Source organism: Cinclus cinclus, chromosome 11 (genome assembly GCF_963662255.1).
Source record: "Cinclus cinclus chromosome 11, bCinCin1.1, whole genome shotgun sequence".
NCBI classification, from domain to species: domain Eukaryota; kingdom Metazoa; phylum Chordata; class Aves; order Passeriformes; family Cinclidae; genus Cinclus; species Cinclus cinclus.
In genome coordinates, this window is record NC_085056.1 from 10,994,997 (window position 1) to 11,015,951 (window position 20,955).

General features: G+C 37.4%; 1 protein-coding gene across 6 annotated transcripts in view; it reads right to left on the reverse strand.

Annotated features, from left to right (window-relative positions):
• Positions 1 to 20,955, reverse strand: part of CHD9 (chromodomain helicase DNA binding protein 9) — a 71,692-nt gene that overhangs the window by 14,952 nt on the left and 35,785 nt on the right. For all 6 annotated transcript variants that reach the window (XM_062500333.1, XM_062500332.1, XM_062500331.1 and 3 more), the window contains 22 exons: positions 20,538 to 20,624; positions 19,168 to 19,305; positions 16,841 to 16,962; positions 15,390 to 15,633; positions 14,154 to 14,330; positions 13,189 to 13,332; positions 12,822 to 13,077; positions 11,792 to 12,002; positions 9,612 to 9,807; positions 8,686 to 8,853; positions 7,919 to 8,098; positions 6,480 to 6,590; positions 5,613 to 5,809; positions 4,635 to 4,834; positions 4,005 to 4,164; positions 2,996 to 3,085; positions 2,120 to 2,223; positions 1,902 to 2,019; positions 1,178 to 1,235; positions 788 to 830; positions 422 to 641; positions 101 to 303 (listed from right to left, as the gene is read on the reverse strand). In XM_062500333.1, the coding sequence (XP_062356317.1) occupies positions 101 to 303; positions 422 to 641; positions 788 to 830; positions 1,178 to 1,235; positions 1,902 to 2,019; positions 2,120 to 2,223; positions 2,996 to 3,085; positions 4,005 to 4,164; positions 4,635 to 4,834; positions 5,613 to 5,809; positions 6,480 to 6,590; positions 7,919 to 8,098; positions 8,686 to 8,853; positions 9,612 to 9,807; positions 11,792 to 12,002; positions 12,822 to 13,077; positions 13,189 to 13,332; positions 14,154 to 14,330; positions 15,390 to 15,633; positions 16,841 to 16,962; positions 19,168 to 19,305; positions 20,538 to 20,624 (3,427 nt within the window). The remainder of the gene's footprint in view (positions 1 to 100; positions 304 to 421; positions 642 to 787; positions 831 to 1,177; positions 1,236 to 1,901; positions 2,020 to 2,119; positions 2,224 to 2,995; positions 3,086 to 4,004; positions 4,165 to 4,634; positions 4,835 to 5,612; positions 5,810 to 6,479; positions 6,591 to 7,918; positions 8,099 to 8,685; positions 8,854 to 9,611; positions 9,808 to 11,791; positions 12,003 to 12,821; positions 13,078 to 13,188; positions 13,333 to 14,153; positions 14,331 to 15,389; positions 15,634 to 16,840; positions 16,963 to 19,167; positions 19,306 to 20,537; positions 20,625 to 20,955) is intronic.

The following is a 20,955-nucleotide window of genomic DNA, read 5'->3' on the forward strand; positions in this document are numbered from 1 at the left end:
TTCTTCCTCCCCATTTTTATCTTCCAACACGTGAAAGAAAAGCCTTTTCAAGGTAAGCACTGACAACACAAATTCAAAAAGTAAAAACAGACACACCCACCTTCTTTTGAGGGGAGACGACAGACCCTCCTGCACATTGACATGAACGCATACAGGTACTTCTCCAAGCTCTCATCAGTCTTCTTGTGCAACCGAGCCATTGCTCGAAACTTGGTCCAGTCAAACCGTCCCCTTTCAGGGTCAAACACCACTCCAAATGTGGACACGACTCTGTAAAAGTCAGCTTCTTCTCTTCTTGTCCATCTTGACCAGCAAGAAAAAGATGTGAGATTCTGTCAATTTCTTCAGTTTCACAAATTATGTCTTTACCATTGTTTACATAAGGGCGGACTGAAAAAGTACATTTGCATGCTGCACATACCTTTGCTGTCTTTCAATCTTAGCAGCCATCTTTGGATTTAGTGCAGCTTCCTCATATGGAAGCTGCATCATACTGGTTTGTACTGGGAATGTTGGCTGGAGCTGCTGGGCCTGCCTGTTTTTACTCGTTCGTTGATAAGCTGTTATCAGGCGGCGCAGACGCGTTGTTAAGGCAGACTGAGTGGGCCAATAGATTTTGTCCCCTTCCATCATTTGTCCATCTATGTGAAAACAAAGTCATGGGAAAAATAAAGAAGTTGATCACTGCTGGTGCCTATGGTTCTACACTAGGTAATCTATGTTTTATCTAAGAATCACAGAATTAGACAATTCAAAACACAAAAGCAATTGGCTCAGATTTGATTACCTCCATCAGCTATTACGAGATCACCTGGGGATGAAACATCATCCTGTAAAAACACAAAAGTGAAGCACAATTAAAAATATGGCCCTCTCCAGAGATTTAGGTTAAACATACATCTCAAAACAATTTCTGAATGTGACAAAGAATAAAAGTAACAAATAGCTTGGAGAAACTGCTAACAGGGCGCACAACAGAACTATGCAACAATTCCCCACCATTCCCACCCACCCAGACACCCACCCCACATTGAGTAAATTTTATCAATTTAGAGAAATACAGAAAAAAGGTAGTAATTTGTTAAAAAGGTGGAAGTATTACATTACAAGTGAATGTGTGTTAAAGTGTCTAAGTGAACGAGTGTTAAAAGGAGCTATTAATTGGTGCCTACTATACCTCTATGTCATCTTTGAACAGTGCTGGTGCTGGTTTATATTCTGGATCTTCTACATCCCTGTTAAAATTTCAACACAAAAGAAGCCATTTTAGTCATATTTTACACTATTAACTGAAAAGTTCTTATACTCTTTTCAATTAAGCAAAACTGAATTAAATTTAGTAAAATACTGTATTTAATTTTCTGTTTGAAATGAAGAAAGTATTTCATGGCAGCTTTGGCTTGAATCCTGCTCCCCCCAATTCACTGTATCATTCAAAAGTATTCTTTGTGACCACAACTAAAAACCCCAGTGATGAGGCAATGAAAAAAAGCAGTTCCCTCTTCCCGCAGTTATCAGTAATTCTCACACTGATCTACTGGGGTCACTGGTCAGCTACACAAGACTAAGACATCAAAAGCTGACCTGAAATCAAGTTAAATAGGTCTGAAGCACTCTACCTATGAATGCTTTTGCACTTCAGTGTCTAAGCAGTATTTTTAATATATCAGTACAAGGTAGAATCCTTGTTAATAACAAGTTGCTGCATTTTTCCCCAACTGTGAAATCCCAAGCTTCAGTAGTTGTTACATCATTCCTCTTTTCCATCCTAAGGGAGTAAAACGGAAGTAGTATTCCTTACAACAATGACACCAAACTCATGTAAAACCAGTCAGGAAGAGAATAAGGTACAGCATATAAATCCAGATTTGTTTGCTTTAAGGCCCCAAAACATTCCATACCCATCCATATAATCATTTGCTCTCTGTTCAGCAGCAACTGCTTTATCATCTGGTTTTCCAACCCTTTCCAAGAAGCAAAGAGCTGGGTCTGCTCTGATAGTGTTGTATTTTTCATAACCTATAAAGAAAAAAAGTAGCAAAAATTCAACTTCCAGAGTAAATGACAAGAAAACCAAAACTCTGAGTGTAGGGTATTTTTATACTGGGGTGTTACTCACCATGTTTAAAAACTCCAATTAGAAGAGATTTATCTGCATCTGCGTCCCACCACTCAGCAGGAACTTCAGAGTGGTCTGGCTCAGGAACCCAAACATCAATTTCACTAAAGAGAATCACCAAGAGCATACCAACATCAACAGAATTCAGAGAAAGAAAGAAATTTTTGTATTTTCTTAGTACATTTCTACTTTATGTGGGACTTTAAACCTCTCTCTTCAAGCACACAAATACAATAAATCCAACAATACAAAACACCCAGACAGCTTGGTATTTTGTTTGAGACCAGTAACAGGGAAAGAATACAAAAGCAAAACCAGTATACAACATTCTTCCTCTCTCAGTGAACTTCACCAACTCCCAGCAGCCTGTGCTTGCACAACTTTGCAAACCAAGGATTATCTATATTAATGTTTAATACCATGGAGGGACTGTTCTTCACTAGTATTTCTGAATCAAATTGCAATTTTCTATCTGTCACAAGCTCCTGTAGCAGTGAGTTCAAGAATTTCCAAATAGCAATACTTGCACAAAAAAAAATAAAGGCATTAATGGAATACACAGCACATAATCAAAAGCACAGGAAAACCTGCCAATTATCATGTCAAGTACATAATTCTATCTTTCAGTCACTTTTTCAGTCTATTTGACTCATATTATTTTACTTTATACAGCTAGACTCATAAAGAGGAATCAGGACTTCCTCATGTCAAGTTGATGAAGTGTTTAGTAAACAAAGAGAAAACAAAAACATGTTCCTCACAGCCTAAGGATAAACACATTTAGTTTTAACATTTCTTATTTAGGTCTAGGCAGACTCTTGAATTTTCATCTGACATTTGAAATAAAAAAATAAAAATACTCTCTCTATAGTTCACCTGGCATCAGTTCCATCAAAGACCTTTTGGAATTCATTACCAATGACTTCTTGTTTTAAGTAATACAGCATTCTTACTCGAAGTAAGACCCTAAATAAAGAAAAATGAGAAGTACAAATATTACAACTCCAATAACTTTGAACAATTGTGGATGTTTTTGTCTTCTGTAATACCACAGAAATTTCAAGTCATTTTCCTAAAACATACTTCCTTCAGCTTTAAGGGGGGTAACATCCAGCTCAGGTGACCTAAGACTTTTTCATTACATTTACAAATTGTTACAATTGCAAAATTTCTTTCAAATCTTGAAGACCAGGGTCAGCAGAACAGGCTTCACTTGCTTCATAAAATACTGCTAAGAACAAACTGCTATTTCCCTTTTCCTGCTCAGAGCATGCCCTCAGAGAAGATCAAGTGGGCTGACAATGAACATCCTCCCCTAAACCTTTCCATTCCTTCTCACTCACAATTTGGTGCATGACCCCAGTCACTTCTCCATGCTTTGCCTCAGTTCTTGACTACAGATGTATGAACTGTCCAAGCAGAATATGACAAGTTTTGCTACACAGAAATCATTTATCCAAACCAAGCTCTTTCAACTGCCATGAATGACTAAGCTTCCACAAGCTGGTAGCTCAGATTCTCTGAAGCCTAGAAGACATGCCAGGGAAACAGCATGCAAGATTGAGGGGCAACAACTTCAGTGCTTTCAGTCTCTTTGATAAGCACTTCCACTTAGTCCCTTGGCTGCTGCAAGGCATCCCGAATATGTTAGCAAGAGATCTCTCCACTGACAAAGTTTCTTCAAAAATTGCAACAGAATTTTTTTTTTACATGTGAAATCATCTGTTCACCTCCAAATACACCATGACCTATTTATTCTAATCAAACTAACACCATTAAAACTTCTTTCTTCCTACTGCCACAACAATTTTAAAATCTAAGACAATGAGAAACTTGAATTAAAAACAAGCATCCAAAGACACTTCACACTTCAGCTACTGCTTACTTGTTGCAATGGTGTTTTATGTGCTTTTTGTATCCTTCATCTTGCAACAGATGTTCTGGATTGTATTTTCGAAGCCATTCTGCTTTGTGTATATCAAAAGTGCTAGCCTGGGTCTTCACTTTTTTTCCTTTTCTTCCTCTAGGCACAGGGGCTGATAAGCCTATATAATGTAAAATATTACAGGTATAGATATAGATGCCCACAATACATACAGTTCCTACATCCATTCTATACAGCTACTGTGATATGCAGTGCAGGAACAACACTAACACCAGTCTCTGTATGTGAGTCTTTTTGTGTCTCAGAGCATCTCTGGAGTACACATCACCAGTAAAGACAAACAGGAGAGGGGGAAAAGAGGAGTGTGCTGTCTGTCACCTATTATGAAACAGAAGAAGTTCTTATGAAAAGAAATGAAAGCTCACACTGAACACCATTTGGGTAAGCCATCAAATCCAAGGCAAAGCAGCAATGACACTTCTTTGCCCATCAGCTGAATTGTGTGCTTGAAATAAATCCCATTTATTCCAAGAAGGATGTGTTCAGAGAGGGTTTTGAGCTGTTTTTATCCAGTACCACAGGCACACACATATGAGGCTGTTTAAGTGCAGAAACACATGAAGTCCTTACCAAGGTGGTTCTGTAATTCTCGTGTTTGCCCATCCTCTGTTGGGGTGATGAGATCCCATATAAAACTCTTTATTTTCTCATCCCCTCTGTAGTGAACAAGACAATAGGCTAACAGGGCCCTGCAGATTATCTCCACATCATGCTCATTCAGCTGCCTCTTGAAGCGACCATGGGACAGAATTTCTCTCCATCGACCCCACCTATTCCAAAGTGAAACACAAATCAGCACCTGGAAGTGAAATACCAGGGTAGCTACAGATTTCTCTTACAAAAGAGAATTTTTCTCTAAAATACTTCACTTTCAACCTTTTTCTTTCAGCTTAAGTCACTGTGTAGAAATAAGAAATTAACATTTCCAACATAACTCCACCTGAATAAAACAGAGTTTTAAACAAAAAGTGCCTCTTTACTAAAAAATATGGACAATTGTTTTAAACTTCCAAGACATAAAACTGATGGGAACTCATTCTGACAAGAATGCTGCTATTTTTCTTTTAAGAGGGGTGAGAGAAGACCTAAGATTTGATTTCCAAATCAACTTATCTGATTTCAGTATGCTTAAAATAACTGGTTAGATTCTCAGTTCCTATTTGTGCCTCACAGAAGTGCAAGATGTTCTACAATTATGAAAATCAAGTTACCTACTAAGGCTTTATTTCAGACATTTTTTAAGGAGTCTTGAGCCTGCCTGCAGCACTTACTGTAATGATTTTTAGAGAGACTCCTGTAGTGCCCTTGCTAAATGCTATAATCTCATTTGAAGAAGGATTTTTACCCTTCTTTCCTAATGTTTCTTTAACTGCAAATTGTCAGGAATATTTATTACAGGGGTGCATGATAAATCGCTGTTCTAAATACATTCTCTACACACATACCAGGTTATTGCCAATACAGAGTTAAGTTATTCCACAAATACCATTTACTACATGGAAGTCTTTTTAAAACACTTCAGAGAAGGAAGAAGGATGTACACAATACCCATAGACCAGCAGGTTCTTCTCCACACGGAAGCACTCAGTCCTTCCGTAGCCATTGGAGCGGTCACAGGGCCGGCGCAGCTTGGGTTTTTCATCACCCTCACTCTCCACCTCAGACAGCTCTGCCAGCTCATCCTTTGTAGCACTGAAGGGTCGAGTTTGTTTCCTGATTCTTGGGGTATCAATAACAAGGCTGTTCTGCAAAATTGCAAACAAACCTTGTGAGTAAAACAGTTGGTGAGTTTTTCTTAAGTATGCGGCTTCAGTCCAGAAACAGTTCCTATCCTTGCCATTCACAGCTATTTCCTGAAGACACTGAACACCCATGGAGCAAGTAAAACATTCAGTGTATTTAAGGCAACAAAAAATGAGTTTCATATGCTAATGCCAGTACATTAGTTACAAACAACACAGAGAGTCTCATCTGATCTGAATACTCCGACTACTCTGCAGTTTTTGTGAGAGAAAAAGAGCACTGAGACCTTTTTGAATCAAATGCCTGGGGAATGTCTTCAAGTACAGGTCACAGATTTCAGTATTATAAAATTTATACAGGTCTTAGTCATTTATTTTGCAGATTCCAGTCCAAGACTTACAGACAGAAAAACAGGGAAAATACAGAGAATTCCACACTTTAAATCATTTTCAGGTCTTTGACAAAAATCAGAAACATCCAAATTTTTCTCTGGACAGTGCAATAGGAAATGCTACAATTGTCAGCAGGCTGACTGTTCATGCACAAGTAAGCCAGCACAAAATGTCTGATTTGTTGAAATATTAATCGAAAAGCACCAGAAATCCCATAAGTGCTATTTCAGAATTCAACAGCAAGCACATACGAAAAAACACACATTAAAAAACTACTTACTCTACCACTGATAGCATCGATATCTATTTCTGCTTTTTTGGCCCATTTCTGCCAGAAGTTGGGATCATCTAGTGAAATATCAGTCCTGTTTCCGGATGCAACAAAACTAGCCTATAATAAATAAATAAATAAATAAATAAATAAATAAAACTAAAGCTTACCAACACCATACATCAAAAGTTTGTAGTTTGCCCCACTGCTCTGAAGATTGCCTGACCTTATTTCATCAAAAATCTCCCAAGCAGCTGTTAAGACTTCGGAAGTTACTTACACTGCAAAGCAACTCAAAAGTTCTCCTCCTCCTTAATTTTTAAAAATCAGATCCATAACATATCAGAAAAATCTAATGAACTTTTATGCACCATCAGGAGAGAAGAACATTAAGCAGCAAGATTCTTCTGCTTCTAAGTCTGAATCTAAATTACTCAAATGGAAGAAAAAAGAATCTTTTGAAGAGGCTTATCAGCATTTGGGGATTTCATCTCATGCAGAAGTACTCGCTCGAGGGAAATTTCAAAGGGGCGTTTAAGCTGCCAACAATCAAAGCTTGAGTGCATGGAATTGGCTTAATTTCAGAAGGCATTAAAAAAACCCTGATACACTGCATTTGGGAACAGAGTAAATACATATAAAAATGTCCAACTCTTCTGCTAAAAAGACAGTGATGATGATATTCAGAAATCTACTTCCTATTTAAGCCATAATTGGCAAGATATAAGAAAACCTAAATAAACATATAAATAAATGATATTTTAAAATATTGCTACTTAAGAATATAAATATACATTTACAGTATTTTAAGTCTTTTTTCTTTGCCTTTTTAATTCTTTTGGAATCCTCAAAATTGCGTTCATGAAGTGCCCATATCCCAAGCTCAGTTTTGCTCTTGATATTTTACTCTCAGCCCCCTTCCCATGTACATATATGCATCTCCACTCATTGCTCTTTTAGGAGGTTTTATTATTTTGCTTCTCCAATTCTCACCAAAAAAGCTCAAGGTTCAAAATATATCCTTTGTTTATGCATTTTTAGAATAGGTCTGACAATTTTTAACCTTATTGTCATATATATTTTCCCCTGCCCTTAATGTATCTAAATACAAATAGATCAATAAACAATTTGTTTTAATATTCTTGGTTAATGCAGCTCATTACATCTCACACAAACCCCAGCCTTTTGCAAAGCAGCACAGATCTATTACTCATTTTTGCTCAAGTACACTCCTTGCACCTGGCGTTCACAGAATCTGTGGCAATCTGGTTTTTTATGTGCACGATAAAAAACATACAGATGCAAGAACACAAAGTACCACACACACAAAACACACACACACACACACGTTAAACACAAGAAAACACATAACTTAAAAGTAAGGCCTAAGCTCTACAAGATCCAGTCACATTTACAGCTCTTTACTAGAACACCCTGCTGTTCTGCACCTTGGCAAACGTGGAGCCTCTTCCCTCGGATTCAATCGTGATGGTTTTAGTCCGACGCTGCAGAATCTGGTCTATGTCTTCCTCACAGAACTTGGAGCCTTCATCCTCTTCATCCATAATGGCACCATAGGCACCTCTTCGAAGCAAATCTTCTATTTCCTTTTTGGAGAGTTGTTGGATCTGAACAAATAAAATCGGCTTTAGACAGTCAAGAAAAAAAAATCCCTGAAGTCTTTTCTCTTCCTCTTTCCCATCTTTCCACAACATAACTGTGTCTTATGATCTATAAGCCTAAATCTGGAGTATTAACAGCCATGAGAAAAGTTTAGCTGACTGCTGAAATAATAAATTACGTGCTTACAAGCACACATTTTTAAAAGTATGCCTCTTTTTTTCTTTTGGCTGTTCTCAACATCATGATTAGCATGTTTTAAAAAAATTTAAAACAGCTCACATTGAGCTGTTCATACTTACATTAAAGTAACACATCTTAATTTGAGAAGATACAAGGAAACAAAGAGAAACTTTTCTCCTTGATTTAACTTTGACATTGTCTACCTTGAACTTTATGAGGCAAGAAACAGTACAAGATTTATCAGAGTGACTAGATTTAAAATTGTATCAGCTATATTGCTAGTGCACATCAGAAAACAGAATGGAGATGCAAATGACAAAAAAAGGGAAAAGTGACAGCTTCTGTAATTTAATGTAATTCCCACGATTACAAAAGCAAAAGGAAGGTTATTTCAGGAAATAAATCTACATACTCCACCAACACTGTTTTCTCTTCCACTCATACTCTGCAAGACAGCCTTATCCAGTCCCAGTTTCAGACTTGCTCTGTCAAACATCTCTCTCTCATAGGAATTCCGTGTGATCAGTCTGTAGACCTTCACTGCTTTGTTCTGACCAATCCTGTGGCATCGGGCTTGAGCCTTTGGAAGGAAGGGAGGAGGGCAGTTAGAATTCAGACTTACCTAGGAATAACACATTTATCTTTTAAAAACCTGTTTCTGCTGTAGCCCAATCCAAAACCAGGAGCATGAACTCAAAAGGAGTCAACACACATTTAAGCAAATAGAAGCTATCAGATATTTTCCACATTGTGAACAGTTTTCCAAACACAGTGAAGCAAGAAAAATGCAGATGAACGACCTGTGCTGAATGCTGGTACTAATGAACTGGTACTTCCCTTGGAGTAACACCAGATAAAAAGACCTGCTAGCTCCTAAAGTCATCTGATCTCCTGATACAAATGGTAAAGGAGTTGCAACTTGAGAATTATTTCAATCTCAGCATCCAATTCCTGTATTTGATTAATTCACTTTTTCTTAATGCATATTAATCCTGTCCTGTATATTTCAACTGAATACCTCTGTTTCCATAAATTGTGTTAGCAAGTGCATGCAAAATACAGCCCCTGGGTTCACAGTGTCATCAATTCTTAAGGGTTTTATCAAATCACTGATTTCACCTGTTCCATATTTTTCAAAAAGTAACTGATTTGAAAGGAAAGCTACCAACTAAATGAAATCTCTTCTGAATTGAAGGCATCAAAAAACTCTAAACACATGCCTTAAAAACGTGAACATTTCACAGTTATGTGTGTTCAAACAAGGACAACATTCAAAGGGACGAAATTTTTATCCATCGGGTTTAATTAGGGCTCTCTACCACACTCAAAGAAACTTACCTGCAGGTCATTTTGGGGATTCCAGTCAGAATCAAAGATGATGCAGGTGTCTGCTGCAGTCAGGTTGATGCCCAGACCCCCAGCCCTGGTGCAGAGGAGGAAGACGAAGCGATCCGAGTCAGGTTTGCTGAAGCGGTCGATGGCAGCCTGCCGGAGGTTCCCCCGCACGCGCCCGTCGATGCGCTCGTACAGGTACCTGCAAACGGCCACAGGCAACCCTGAGCATCACAAAGGCTTTTATAACTTGGAGCCTTTGAACAGCTCTGCTGCTTACACATTTATTCTTTTCAGTGAAGGAAAGTGATAAAGACTAACTCTGATTAGCAGTGGGTAACATAACCAAGAATCATGTCAGAGCTTGCACACCAATGCACGTCAGCAAGTCCAAACACTGAGCATTTTAAGACAAGTTCTTCTGCATTTTGTCCACTAAGCAACTACCTGATTATACTTGTATTACTTAGTTGCATTAAAACACACCCTAAAGTGAAGTCTTGTGTGGACACTCAAGTTTTTCATGTATTTGTCCTTGGATCCCTGCCTAGGGTCACAGAAGCAGGACAGTGAACTCTTGTATTATATATAACAAATTGTCTGCACACATTAAAGGTAACCAAGCAATCAGCAGAAAACTGAACTTGGTGAGCTGTGATTGCACAAACTGCATATTGATTCTGTAACTGTTAAGAGAAATGGAACAAAAATGACATGACAGCATCCTTAACAGTTTTTATCAAGGCTTCCTAGACTAAATGCAGCAAATTTTCAAGCCTGAAGTAAAACTGTAATTTGTTACCTTTGACAATTACAAAGACTGCTCTGAAACATCTGAAATCAAGCAAAATGCTTAAAAAGGGAGTAAATACTTCTGTACTTGTAAACTGAGTAAGATGCTGAATGTGTATCTAGTAGTCAAGAAGCCTCAAAACTATTTTTCTTCTCATCAGCTATAAAATGGCACAGCAGATAATCCACAGGACCACAGGCATTCTGGCAGGCAGCCATCCATCTCCTACAGGCCTGAATTCTGTTAAGTGCTAAGTCTGATCATGTGTGCACTCCAACATTTCTAATCAAATGGCAGCACACAGCAAATTCCAGCTTTTATGGATTTCAAAAGATTCCACCTGTAGATATGATTCACTGGTCTAGATGTAACAACGCTGCAGAAAAGGAACACCTTCCATACTGCATTATGACTACTACTATGAAGTTAAAATTAATCTTTTAAAATAAAACAGAAACTGTTGCACTCCTAGTTCAAACAGTCAGCTTTAATATAAAACTATCACTAAAACAGATATTAAAATAATCTACTATCCCGTACTCCAGTATCCGGTGCAGGAAGGCTTAACATTAATTCTTGCTTTTCAACATGTTAACTCTGTGTTACTATGATGTAGCTCACTGACAATTACACACTTCAAAGCAGTATGTACATAGCAACAAAACCACTGGTAAAACAACAAGAATTATGCCTTGTTTTAGATTTTCAGGTTGATACAGCAACTACAAATTGTAACCAAGTTTGAGGTTCAAGGTTTTACGCATTTATTTAGTCACATGCTCAAATAAGCATTTAGTTTCCATGGAGTCAACAGTCTGTAATATTCACAGGGTGCAACTACATGTGATGGTAAAAGCCAGCCTAAGGAGCAGGTTTATGGCTGGCAGTTCAGCTCTGATGCAAAATTCAAAGCAGTCAATTTAGCAAAGACAGTAAGAACATTTGCACTTATACACACATGCCCAGTTGCTTATCACTTTGTGTTTATGTTCCTTTGGAAGTATGGAGCTGTATCTTGGACCCATCTGGTCCCAGTTCAACATTGTGTAAGTAAAGAACACATTCAGTGCTTCCTGGGGTTTGGACAAGCAGTGTGTGTGAACTTAACCTGATTTCTGACAGAAGATGTAGAAACAGTATATACATAAATGAATATTTAATGGAAAAGGCAACAGACTGAAGGCACATGGTTTACTCAAACTGGACAACCTTTCTTAATTTTTTCTCTGAAGTTTTTAATTAGCCGTGATCAAATGATCACAGAACACAAAGTTACACACTGATTAGCAAACGAAGAAAACAGAACTCAAAGTTTTGGTGTGCTGCTGTCATTAATCCTGCACTACCATTCACACAGAACAATGTACTACAGGATATAGAAGATGAGTCTTACCTTTTATGTATAAGGTAATCCTCCAAAATATCAAGGCAGCGCACCATTTGAGAGAAGATAAGGACCTTGTGGCCTCCTGCTTTCATTTTTGGAAGAAGCTTATCAATAAGAACCAATTTACCAGCAGACTGGATCATTGCTTGCAGGTGGAAGTCAGGAGCATTTGGACTATATGTTTCTTTAAACTCTCCAAGGATCTTTTCCTCAGCACCTATCAAAGAATATATATTTCCATATGTACAGATGTATCTTCACAAATATCTCCACGTACGTTCAAATCTAAGTTACCAAAATCAGTGCTGTACTCTAAATATCCTCCTTTAGACACTGATGGACACAGAACAGAGCTCTGGATGGATCTCAAGTCTAAGCAAGAACATCTATTTTATCAGCTTTGAAAGCACATCTTTATTATTTAAGCAGAACACCATAGAAAAAGCACCTTGGAATGAGGTAAGCTCCCTCCTCCAAATTTCATAAATTGAAATACTTATTTTCAAATATTGTATGTAAAAAAAAAAAAACCACAAAAAAGTTATTTTGTCTTTGTGATATTTTAAATGGGTCATGAGTCTTTGCAGAAAAACAGTATTTTGAAAACAACTTCTGAAACCACAGACAAAACTTTTGGAGCATGAAGTGTATTTTCTTACAAGTCAGCAAAAACACCAGTTGTTAGTGAGAAAAGCAATGAAGACTGACAGAGATTGTACCACTTGAAAGAAGCATTCATTTTAAAACTTAGAGCTAAAGTTTTTTGTTCATACTGCTTTTAAACAGCTGTACCATTTCTATAAGATAACTGCTTCTAAATGTTCTGTGAAATCCTACAGAACAAGTTCAAGCTTAAGGCCTCAAATATGCAAATGTCTCACAGTTTTGTCTTGTATCTATCAAAAAAACGTTTCCACGTAATCCAGTCCTTGGAAAAGCCGAAGAAAACATTGAAGAATTACTACAAAATTCTTACATATTTTTTAAATAGAAGTAAAAAATAAGTAAAACAAATTATTCCTTATCCTGTATTTACCTTTGATGAGATAAGGGTGGTTACAACACTTTCTGAGTTCCATCATAGTGTTAACCAGATTGGGTACATTTGCCTGCCCTGCTCCTTTGGATAAGAAAGCAAAATTTTTCTCCAAAATCGCTCGGTAATATTTCTTCTGAATATTGGTTAGTTCAACTTCGATTATGGTTTCCTCCTTAGGAGCCAGCTTTTTTTCTACATCTTCTTTTAATCTCCTGAGCATCATGGGTTTCAGGATAGCTTGTAGTTTCTGAACCTAAAAGAAGCACAAGCATTTGCTGGAACATGAAAAAAGGTCATACTGCAGCCCAATGAAAAGGCAGTCCCTCCTGAACTCTTGAGCTCTGAAGCTGAGATGAGCTCATACCTGTTCCTCTGTTTTAAGGTCTCCAAACTCTTGCATGAATGTAGATTCAGCAGGAAAACGCAATGGTTCCAGAAAATGAAGGAGGCTAAATAATTCTTCTACTGTGTTCTGCAGTGGGGTACCTGTTAACAGCACTTTATGCTCCTAGAAAAGGAAAAAAACAAAAAAACAAAAACAAAACAAAAAAAAACCCTTACATAACCTTATCTGCACACATTTGAAGAAATGTTTGTGTTAAGTCTGGGCATCAAAACATGAAAATAGTTCTGTGTCACTAAGCACACAGGTAATACAGATTAGCAGATTTATTAAGAAATAATAGGTATTTTCTAGTATCTTTCCTTTAAATTTTCTCTTCCTACATCTGCAATGAAGGACTGAGTGAACACTTCAACTTTGCCTGTAACATTCACAGATTTATAATCCTCCCTCTCTACAGTGTGAAACACATACACTGAGTATGTACCAGAAAGCAACTCAGAGGACTTCTGTGAACCCACAGGAAAGCAATAATGAAGCAATAAAAAATGCAAAACTAGTCATGGTGCATCTGATACTCGGTAGCACTGGCATTTAAAATCTTCAGCTGTGTAAAATAAAATATTTACTACTGGACTAGACAATCAAGTCTTGTGTGCCTTTATTGTTAAACAACTTGCTTAAAATATTTTCTTAATTTGAACACATTGCACAAAAACTAAAGAAAAATTTAAATTATATTTTCATCCTAATCAAAACAAATACTATACAACAGTATAATCAGAAATAGATTATGCTTACAGTGAGAACTTGCCACATTTTGTTTAATCACAAATATACCAGCATAAGCTATCAAAACCACATATGTTTGAAGAATATCAGGAACAGTTATCTCTCAGAAACACTGCTTGAGAGGTCTTTTTTTGGCATGTAAAGCAAATTTTTGAACTAAAATCAACCCCAAATAGTGAACTGTAGTTACTCACAAGGTTCATTAATTTTAGTCCTTCCAAAAGTTTGCAGTTTTTGTTCTTCAGTCTGTGAGCTTCATCAATAATAACACACCGCCACTCAATTGCATTTAATTCTGGACACCCACCAAGAATCATTTCAAAAGTTGTGATTATGGCCTGGAACCTGTAGGTACCTCGAACAATACGGCCCTAGAAATTCATCAACACACACAATTTGTTACATTCCCTCCCATCTACTCAATTTACAGATTTTGTTGTTGAAATTTTGCCAGGAGCTAGACACTGGATTTTACATTACAAATTGCTTTACCCTCACACTTAATAATCTTTGTAAGACTCTAACTAATACTAATGAGTAATTATTCATGGACCCAAATCCAGTATTATCTAAGCAACAGAAAAAATTTAACCCCTTTTAAATTATAGATATAGCCATCTAAGAGAACTGTTTCAAAGGTGCATGTAGATAAAAACCCCATTTTTAATGCTGAGAAAATCTGAAAGAGTGACAGAAAAAATTCTACAGTCAATTAACATCAATAAACTGTTAATACAGTCAATGGTCTTACAGCAAGTAATCACAGTACCACCTGAGAACTAAATTAAAACTTTTTTTCAGTAAGGCCTTCAGCAAGGCAGTATAGAATCACTCACTAGGCAAACAAGATGTCATTTTGATATTTAGCACTAATTAATAAAAAGTTCTCAGCTTTATCAATTTTGAAGAAAACACCATGACAATTTAAAAAAATTATTTATGCACAGTATATAAAATAAATGGAAACAAAACCCTTTTAAAATACTCAGGTTTCAAATTTTTCTCATGCCAGTTAATGGCATGCATTTCAGAAATGCAAGTTCAGACAGTTAACACCAGCAAAAGGAAATCAACAGCTATATAAAGGTAGCAGAGCTTAATCAGTATTATTTTTTTCCTCCCTGCTCTTCAAATTCAGGACCCAACTGCAACCATCTGTGTACACTTTAATCTCCACAAGAGTAGCAGCGTCACTGCTATTCAATTGCAAAATTACTCAGCACAATGAAACAACACACACATCTTGCTGCAAACACTGCCACTAAATTTTACTCAGTAAGCATTTGTTGAAGATGCTCATATGGAACATCCTGGAACGTGAAGTGACTTTCATCAAGATAAAAACACAGATAATGTCAAGCGCCCTTGTCATTGCTGCCACCTCAGCCATGCTTTGGGTGAGCCACGGCACACAAGTGACACTGCAATACCTGGGAGTCCCTGAAGTACATCTCATACTGCTGAATCATCTGCCTGCTGATCATACTTCCGTGGTACACCACAACATTCAGGTCAGTCCACGTGCGGAATTCCCTCTCCCAGTTTGTTATAGTGGAAAGTGGAGCGATGATCAGGAAAGGGCCTCTTATACCAGTCAGGAGGATTTCATACAGGAATGTAATGGACTGAATGGTTTTGCCAAGGCCCATTTCATCTGCTAAAATGCAATTTCGCCTGAAAGCAAAAAATATTTGTTACTATCATCAAAGAAAGAACAGACCCTAAAGCTGTTACTAAAATGAACAATTTACAAAAAAAAAAAGCTCAAATATATCAGTTTACAACAACAGTCAAGACTGAGGCACTGTAAAAATATCCTTGAGAACATTCTCTGGTAAAGGTGACAAAATGTGCACAAAACCTTTGTGCAAAGATTTGCATCAGGTTTAGCACTGTCAAAACCTGAGAATGGAATGTTCCGTGAAGTTATCCTACAAAAATATTCTTTTGGGACTACCTTTGCCCTAATTAAAGGAATTTAAATTAAGCAGGTTTCCTGCATGCACATTTCACCTTGACAAACTGCTGGAAATTAATGAAGATTCCCTAAAAATCACACATGGGAAGTATCCCAGCTACACTCACATGAAAGGAGGGCATAAGAGCATCATTAACAAACTTCCCTTTTTGATTCCAGAACTAGACAGATGCCTATAACTAAATTACTGCATGAAGCACCACTCCATGCTTGCCTTCAGCCATACATCGCAGGCCTTCACTCTGTTTGCAGATGTCACACAGCTCTGCACTTCTTGAATGAGAATTAAGATCAGATTTCCTTCTGCAGACCAATAACACGCATGGTAAAATGCTACACCTGCTGCCATCATCTCTAAAAGGGACATGCAACTGGTACTTTGGAAATACAGCAAGCAGGATGATTCATTAGCAGATAATCAACTTAGAAACAGAAAAAATATATAATTCTGGAAAAGATCTTCCAAGTGATTATATTTCTGTTCATAACACATAGCATTAATGCACAAAAGTTAACTTCAGCTTAAAATACAGATAATGAAATTATTTCTTAGCCTTACTTTTGAGGAGATGTTAACTTTGTTGTACTATTTCTAGCAATAATTTTGAAAGATGCAAGCTGTTTACCAATTGTGAAAGCTTTCACTTGTTTTTCTTTAACTTTTCATAGCCACTGAAAATTTATTTTCAGTTATGTTTGCTGCATTATTTTAACATTTTGTTAATTTTTGTTGATAGAACATCCTCGCATATCCAAAGGGAGAGAAATTTGTTCCAATTACAACCTTTTAGCTATAAGCAGAGAAACTGCAATACATCTAGTTAAAAGAGTATTCATCCCAAATAAAAATTATTCACTCCATATATTTTAAAGTTTACATTAAAAAACATTCCATGCATATACCTATTGTACCAGTTGAACAGGAGCCAGTTAAGTCCTTCCAGTTGATATTCCCTGAGCTGATTGCCATTTTTATATTCCCTGGACTGTTCAATCTTCTTCCAGGAGTTTGGAGGTGGTCGGTCCTTCAAGGGAAAGATTAATATATGTAAAGATTAATACATGCTCTATGTTTACAAAATATCTAACCCCATTATTTTGTGAGTGTATCACTTTAGATTTAGAATGTTACTATTCAACCTTAAAGGTAAAGTGTCACTGTTAACATCACTTACTAATTAATAGTCTGCAAAAATCTGAAATTTGTATTTATTTTTCTCTATGAACTGCTGTTTTTAAAATTAATTTAACTCTATATCATAATTAAATTAAGCAACCGCTTTCTAAAAAACAGAATACAGATACTTTGGCAGGAATGATACAGCACACAAAATTCATTTACATATGAAATGTCAAGACTACATAAAGTTTCACTTTGGCAGCTCTAAGAACAGGCAGCTGACCCATAAGAGAGCCAACTGAGTACTGGGATTAACAACATCCCTGAAGTCTTAAGCAACTCTGGAAGTTGATGCTGAAGCAGTCTGGGCATCTACACAGTTACTGTGATCTTGCCTTCTCCCTTCTGCACTTGCCCTGCACTGCTGATCACTCCATCCCACTGCCAATGCAGGAAGCCAGTAGTCCGAAAAATAAACTGAGAGGTTCAGTGTCCTGAAGAGATTTCCCCAAGGGATCAGATCAAAACACCATCAGGTCTGGGCAGGGTCATGATACAAAGGACATGACAAAACAGAGTATCGAGGTGTATCACCTTGAGGGCCCTGGCAAGCTAAGGAAAGCTGAGAGGCTATATATAAAATATTTATGTGTGTATATATATATATATACACACACACACACACACACACACTCAGGTTGCCAAGCCTGGAGCCAGAACAACCTGGACTCTAGCTTAGCAGCCAACTTAGAGGTGAAATCATACAGCTTTTGACTGATACTAGGTAGGATTTCAGCAGAAAACTCTTCTGATATCTCCATCCCAATGTGAACAAACTCACACATTCAAGCAAAGTAATTTTAGCAGGAGCTTTTCTCACCAGCTGTACTTTCCCCCCATCTCCCTCCCCATTTCTCAGCATTTATAAAAGCTTGCATTCACTCAAGACTCATGTGGCCTTATGTGGCAGCTCTGAATTTTCCATGTGAATTTTCTCTCTCTGCATTGGCAGCGTCAGCATCACCTGAGCCCAGGTCTGGGTGCAGCAGGAGCTGTCCCTCCCCAGCAGCTGTGGCTTCCTCCCCTCTCCCACCAGCTGCCATCTGTCCACTCCTCCACTCCCAGAGCAGCCACGCTCCTGCTGCCATGGCTGCAGTCAGCAAATAATTTCTTGTAGCTGCTGGAGCCTGAAGCAAAAATACTTGTTGCTGATGCTGAGATGACTGTCAGTCGTACAGTTGCGCGTTAATCATCTTTTCCTTTCTCAACCAAATATGGTAACAGAGGTATAAAAGCTCCTCTTCCCACATGCCAAAATGTCAGGATTTTAAATAAATACTACAAAAATGAACTCAATATAATATGAAGATGTTAATCGTGACTACTGTCATTATCTGTAGATGGAAAAAACCATTAAAATAAATTCCAAAGCCTCCAAATTAAAACACTGTGCATATTTAGTTATGTAAAAGAAGTAAGTTAGAACAAGTGTTGTACTACACCACGCAGGACACATGTCCTACTCTCACAATGACATACAGGACTTGAAATAGAACTATTTTGCTTTCTCCTGCTCTAGGAGACAGAAGATTGATAATTTCAAGATAAAACACATTTCCTAATTACATGTATTTTTCTTCCTTTCAGCAAGCTCTTCAGCAACAAAGAAGAAAAATAAAAGCAGGAAGAAATGACAAAACCTGTTTGACAGATCTCATTTGCTAATTCCCTTCAGTGCTGAAGCACAAAATTTAACTCTCTTCTCTATAAAAGGGTGTTAATACGTCATCCTGGTTTGTGCTCATTTTAAAGGTGCTCAGTTCTGTGATATCCAGTTTCAATATGTGGCTCATTGCTCAGTTAGAAGCTCAGAAAGTCACAGCACTTCAATTTTTTCCCCTAAGCAAATACTTTTATTTTTTCTGAGTAACAACTAAGATAAGAATATTTATCTATGCCTATCTGAGTATTTTATTATTCCTAGGTAAAAAGGCACACAGATGCTTTACACAGAATGTCAATAAGCCTTATGTTTTAACAGAGAAGTTTCAAGTTGGGAAAACCAAGTCAGATTTACCAAGACAGACAAGTAAATTAGATATAATTTTACCAATCTCCTTGAGTCAGGCCTGGAAGCTTGCAATTGTTCAAATTCTTCTATTTTTGCTTGATCTACATCTTCTTTCAGCTCCCACGTACTGTCTTCATATGGCAATGAACACCATTTTACTAAATAGTAAATAACAGGCTGCAGAAGAAAATTCTGAATGTTATCAGTTTTTAATTTAGCATACAGACTGTTAATATGCCTTACTATTAGAGTAGCTTGCTTACATGAGAGCTGGAACCAAAAGCATATTTCTGACAACTTTTTTACATGTTCCATGTAGATTTCTGTTATCTACCTACTTATCTTTGGCACCCCACACTGCCACTGTCTAGATGCAGATGTCACACAACTCAGTAGACCTGTAGAGTGCTGTTTCAATCCCACTTACCCACAGGAAATACTGTTCTAGTCTCAGGAAAGAGAAATTACAGTATTTGTGGTATTTGTGGAAATGGGGCAGGGCAGTAGAACTAACAGCAGTGCTACCCAGAACATTTCCTCCACTCTCCAAATCAGGCTACCTAGGCCTAAACCATAGCTTTAGAGCTCCTAAACCAGAGGTCTAACCAACAAACTCTGATAAAGCTTTACAGGCTTGATGAACACCACTGAGAATTTTTTTTTTCTGTAAGTTTAATAATGACAAATCTGCTGCATACAATGAAAAGTCATTCTAACTCTCAACCCTGCTTTAGGAGGATTACTGCACAAATTGCTGGGTAAAAGTCTGCTCATTTTGCTATCCACACAAGCAGAATAAGCACTACAGATATTCCAACAGCCTTAATCAACAACTTTCTTCTGTGTCTTTGATCTCCACTTGTCTCAGACTCTTTCTGATTTTTGGCAATTTAATTGCTTGACTTGCTTTTCTGTTTTCTTTTTTTAATCTCAGAATGTTTTTGTTCTGTAACAGCTTTCCAGAAGAAGTACTTTAAATTAAAAAGCAGAGTTTTAATAAATACAGAGGGAAAGGTTCACTGGTGGCTATCACAGCACTTCCAATCACTGGCTGCCTAAAGCTTTTATTACCAGTGACCCCATACCACCATCAGAGAGACAGGACAGCATAGGGGATCAGCCTTTTGACAGAACTCACAAGAAAATTATTGAAACTCACATCTATGCCAGTCAACAACTAAGCTTTCCCTACTGTGACCTATTAATACTAATAAAAAATAAGCTATTAAATGCTGATTTCTCTTTCAAATTCACAGCTAGCACAGGAAAGGACAAGACTGTCATGTCTCATTAAAAATATTATTGAAGCCTTCAAATCATTAAAGTGTTACTCTGAGAGCTGATAAAATTACAACTGTCAAACACTACTTGGAGCTGTATCTACCTGACTTGCTTTTAGACATATTTACCTCACCAGTGTCTTTATCTTCACAAAGAGACACTTCTAATACCCGGTCTACTTCAACATAGTCAGGATTAAAAGGTTCCTCTTCCATCTGCAGTAAAAGATTAATAAAATCAGTAGAGAGGCAAAAATAATTGGCATTTGCTAAGACGTGGTTTCATCACACACAAAATGAATTTGGTAGTTGGAAATTATTGAGGTTTTTGCACAGACGTTAAAGTACACACCCCCTTGGTTCTCTTGGGCAACACTCACTGAAGAGGGATTTGACACTAGATCCACTCATTCTGTAATGAAGTGCTGTCTTGTGGAAGTCCTAGAGAAATTAGCCATACTGACATAATCCTTCCCTCCTAACCACTTCTAAGTAGTTACTCAACCAATTCCACTTTTAGACCACCTAAGTCAGGTTAGTTCAGTGA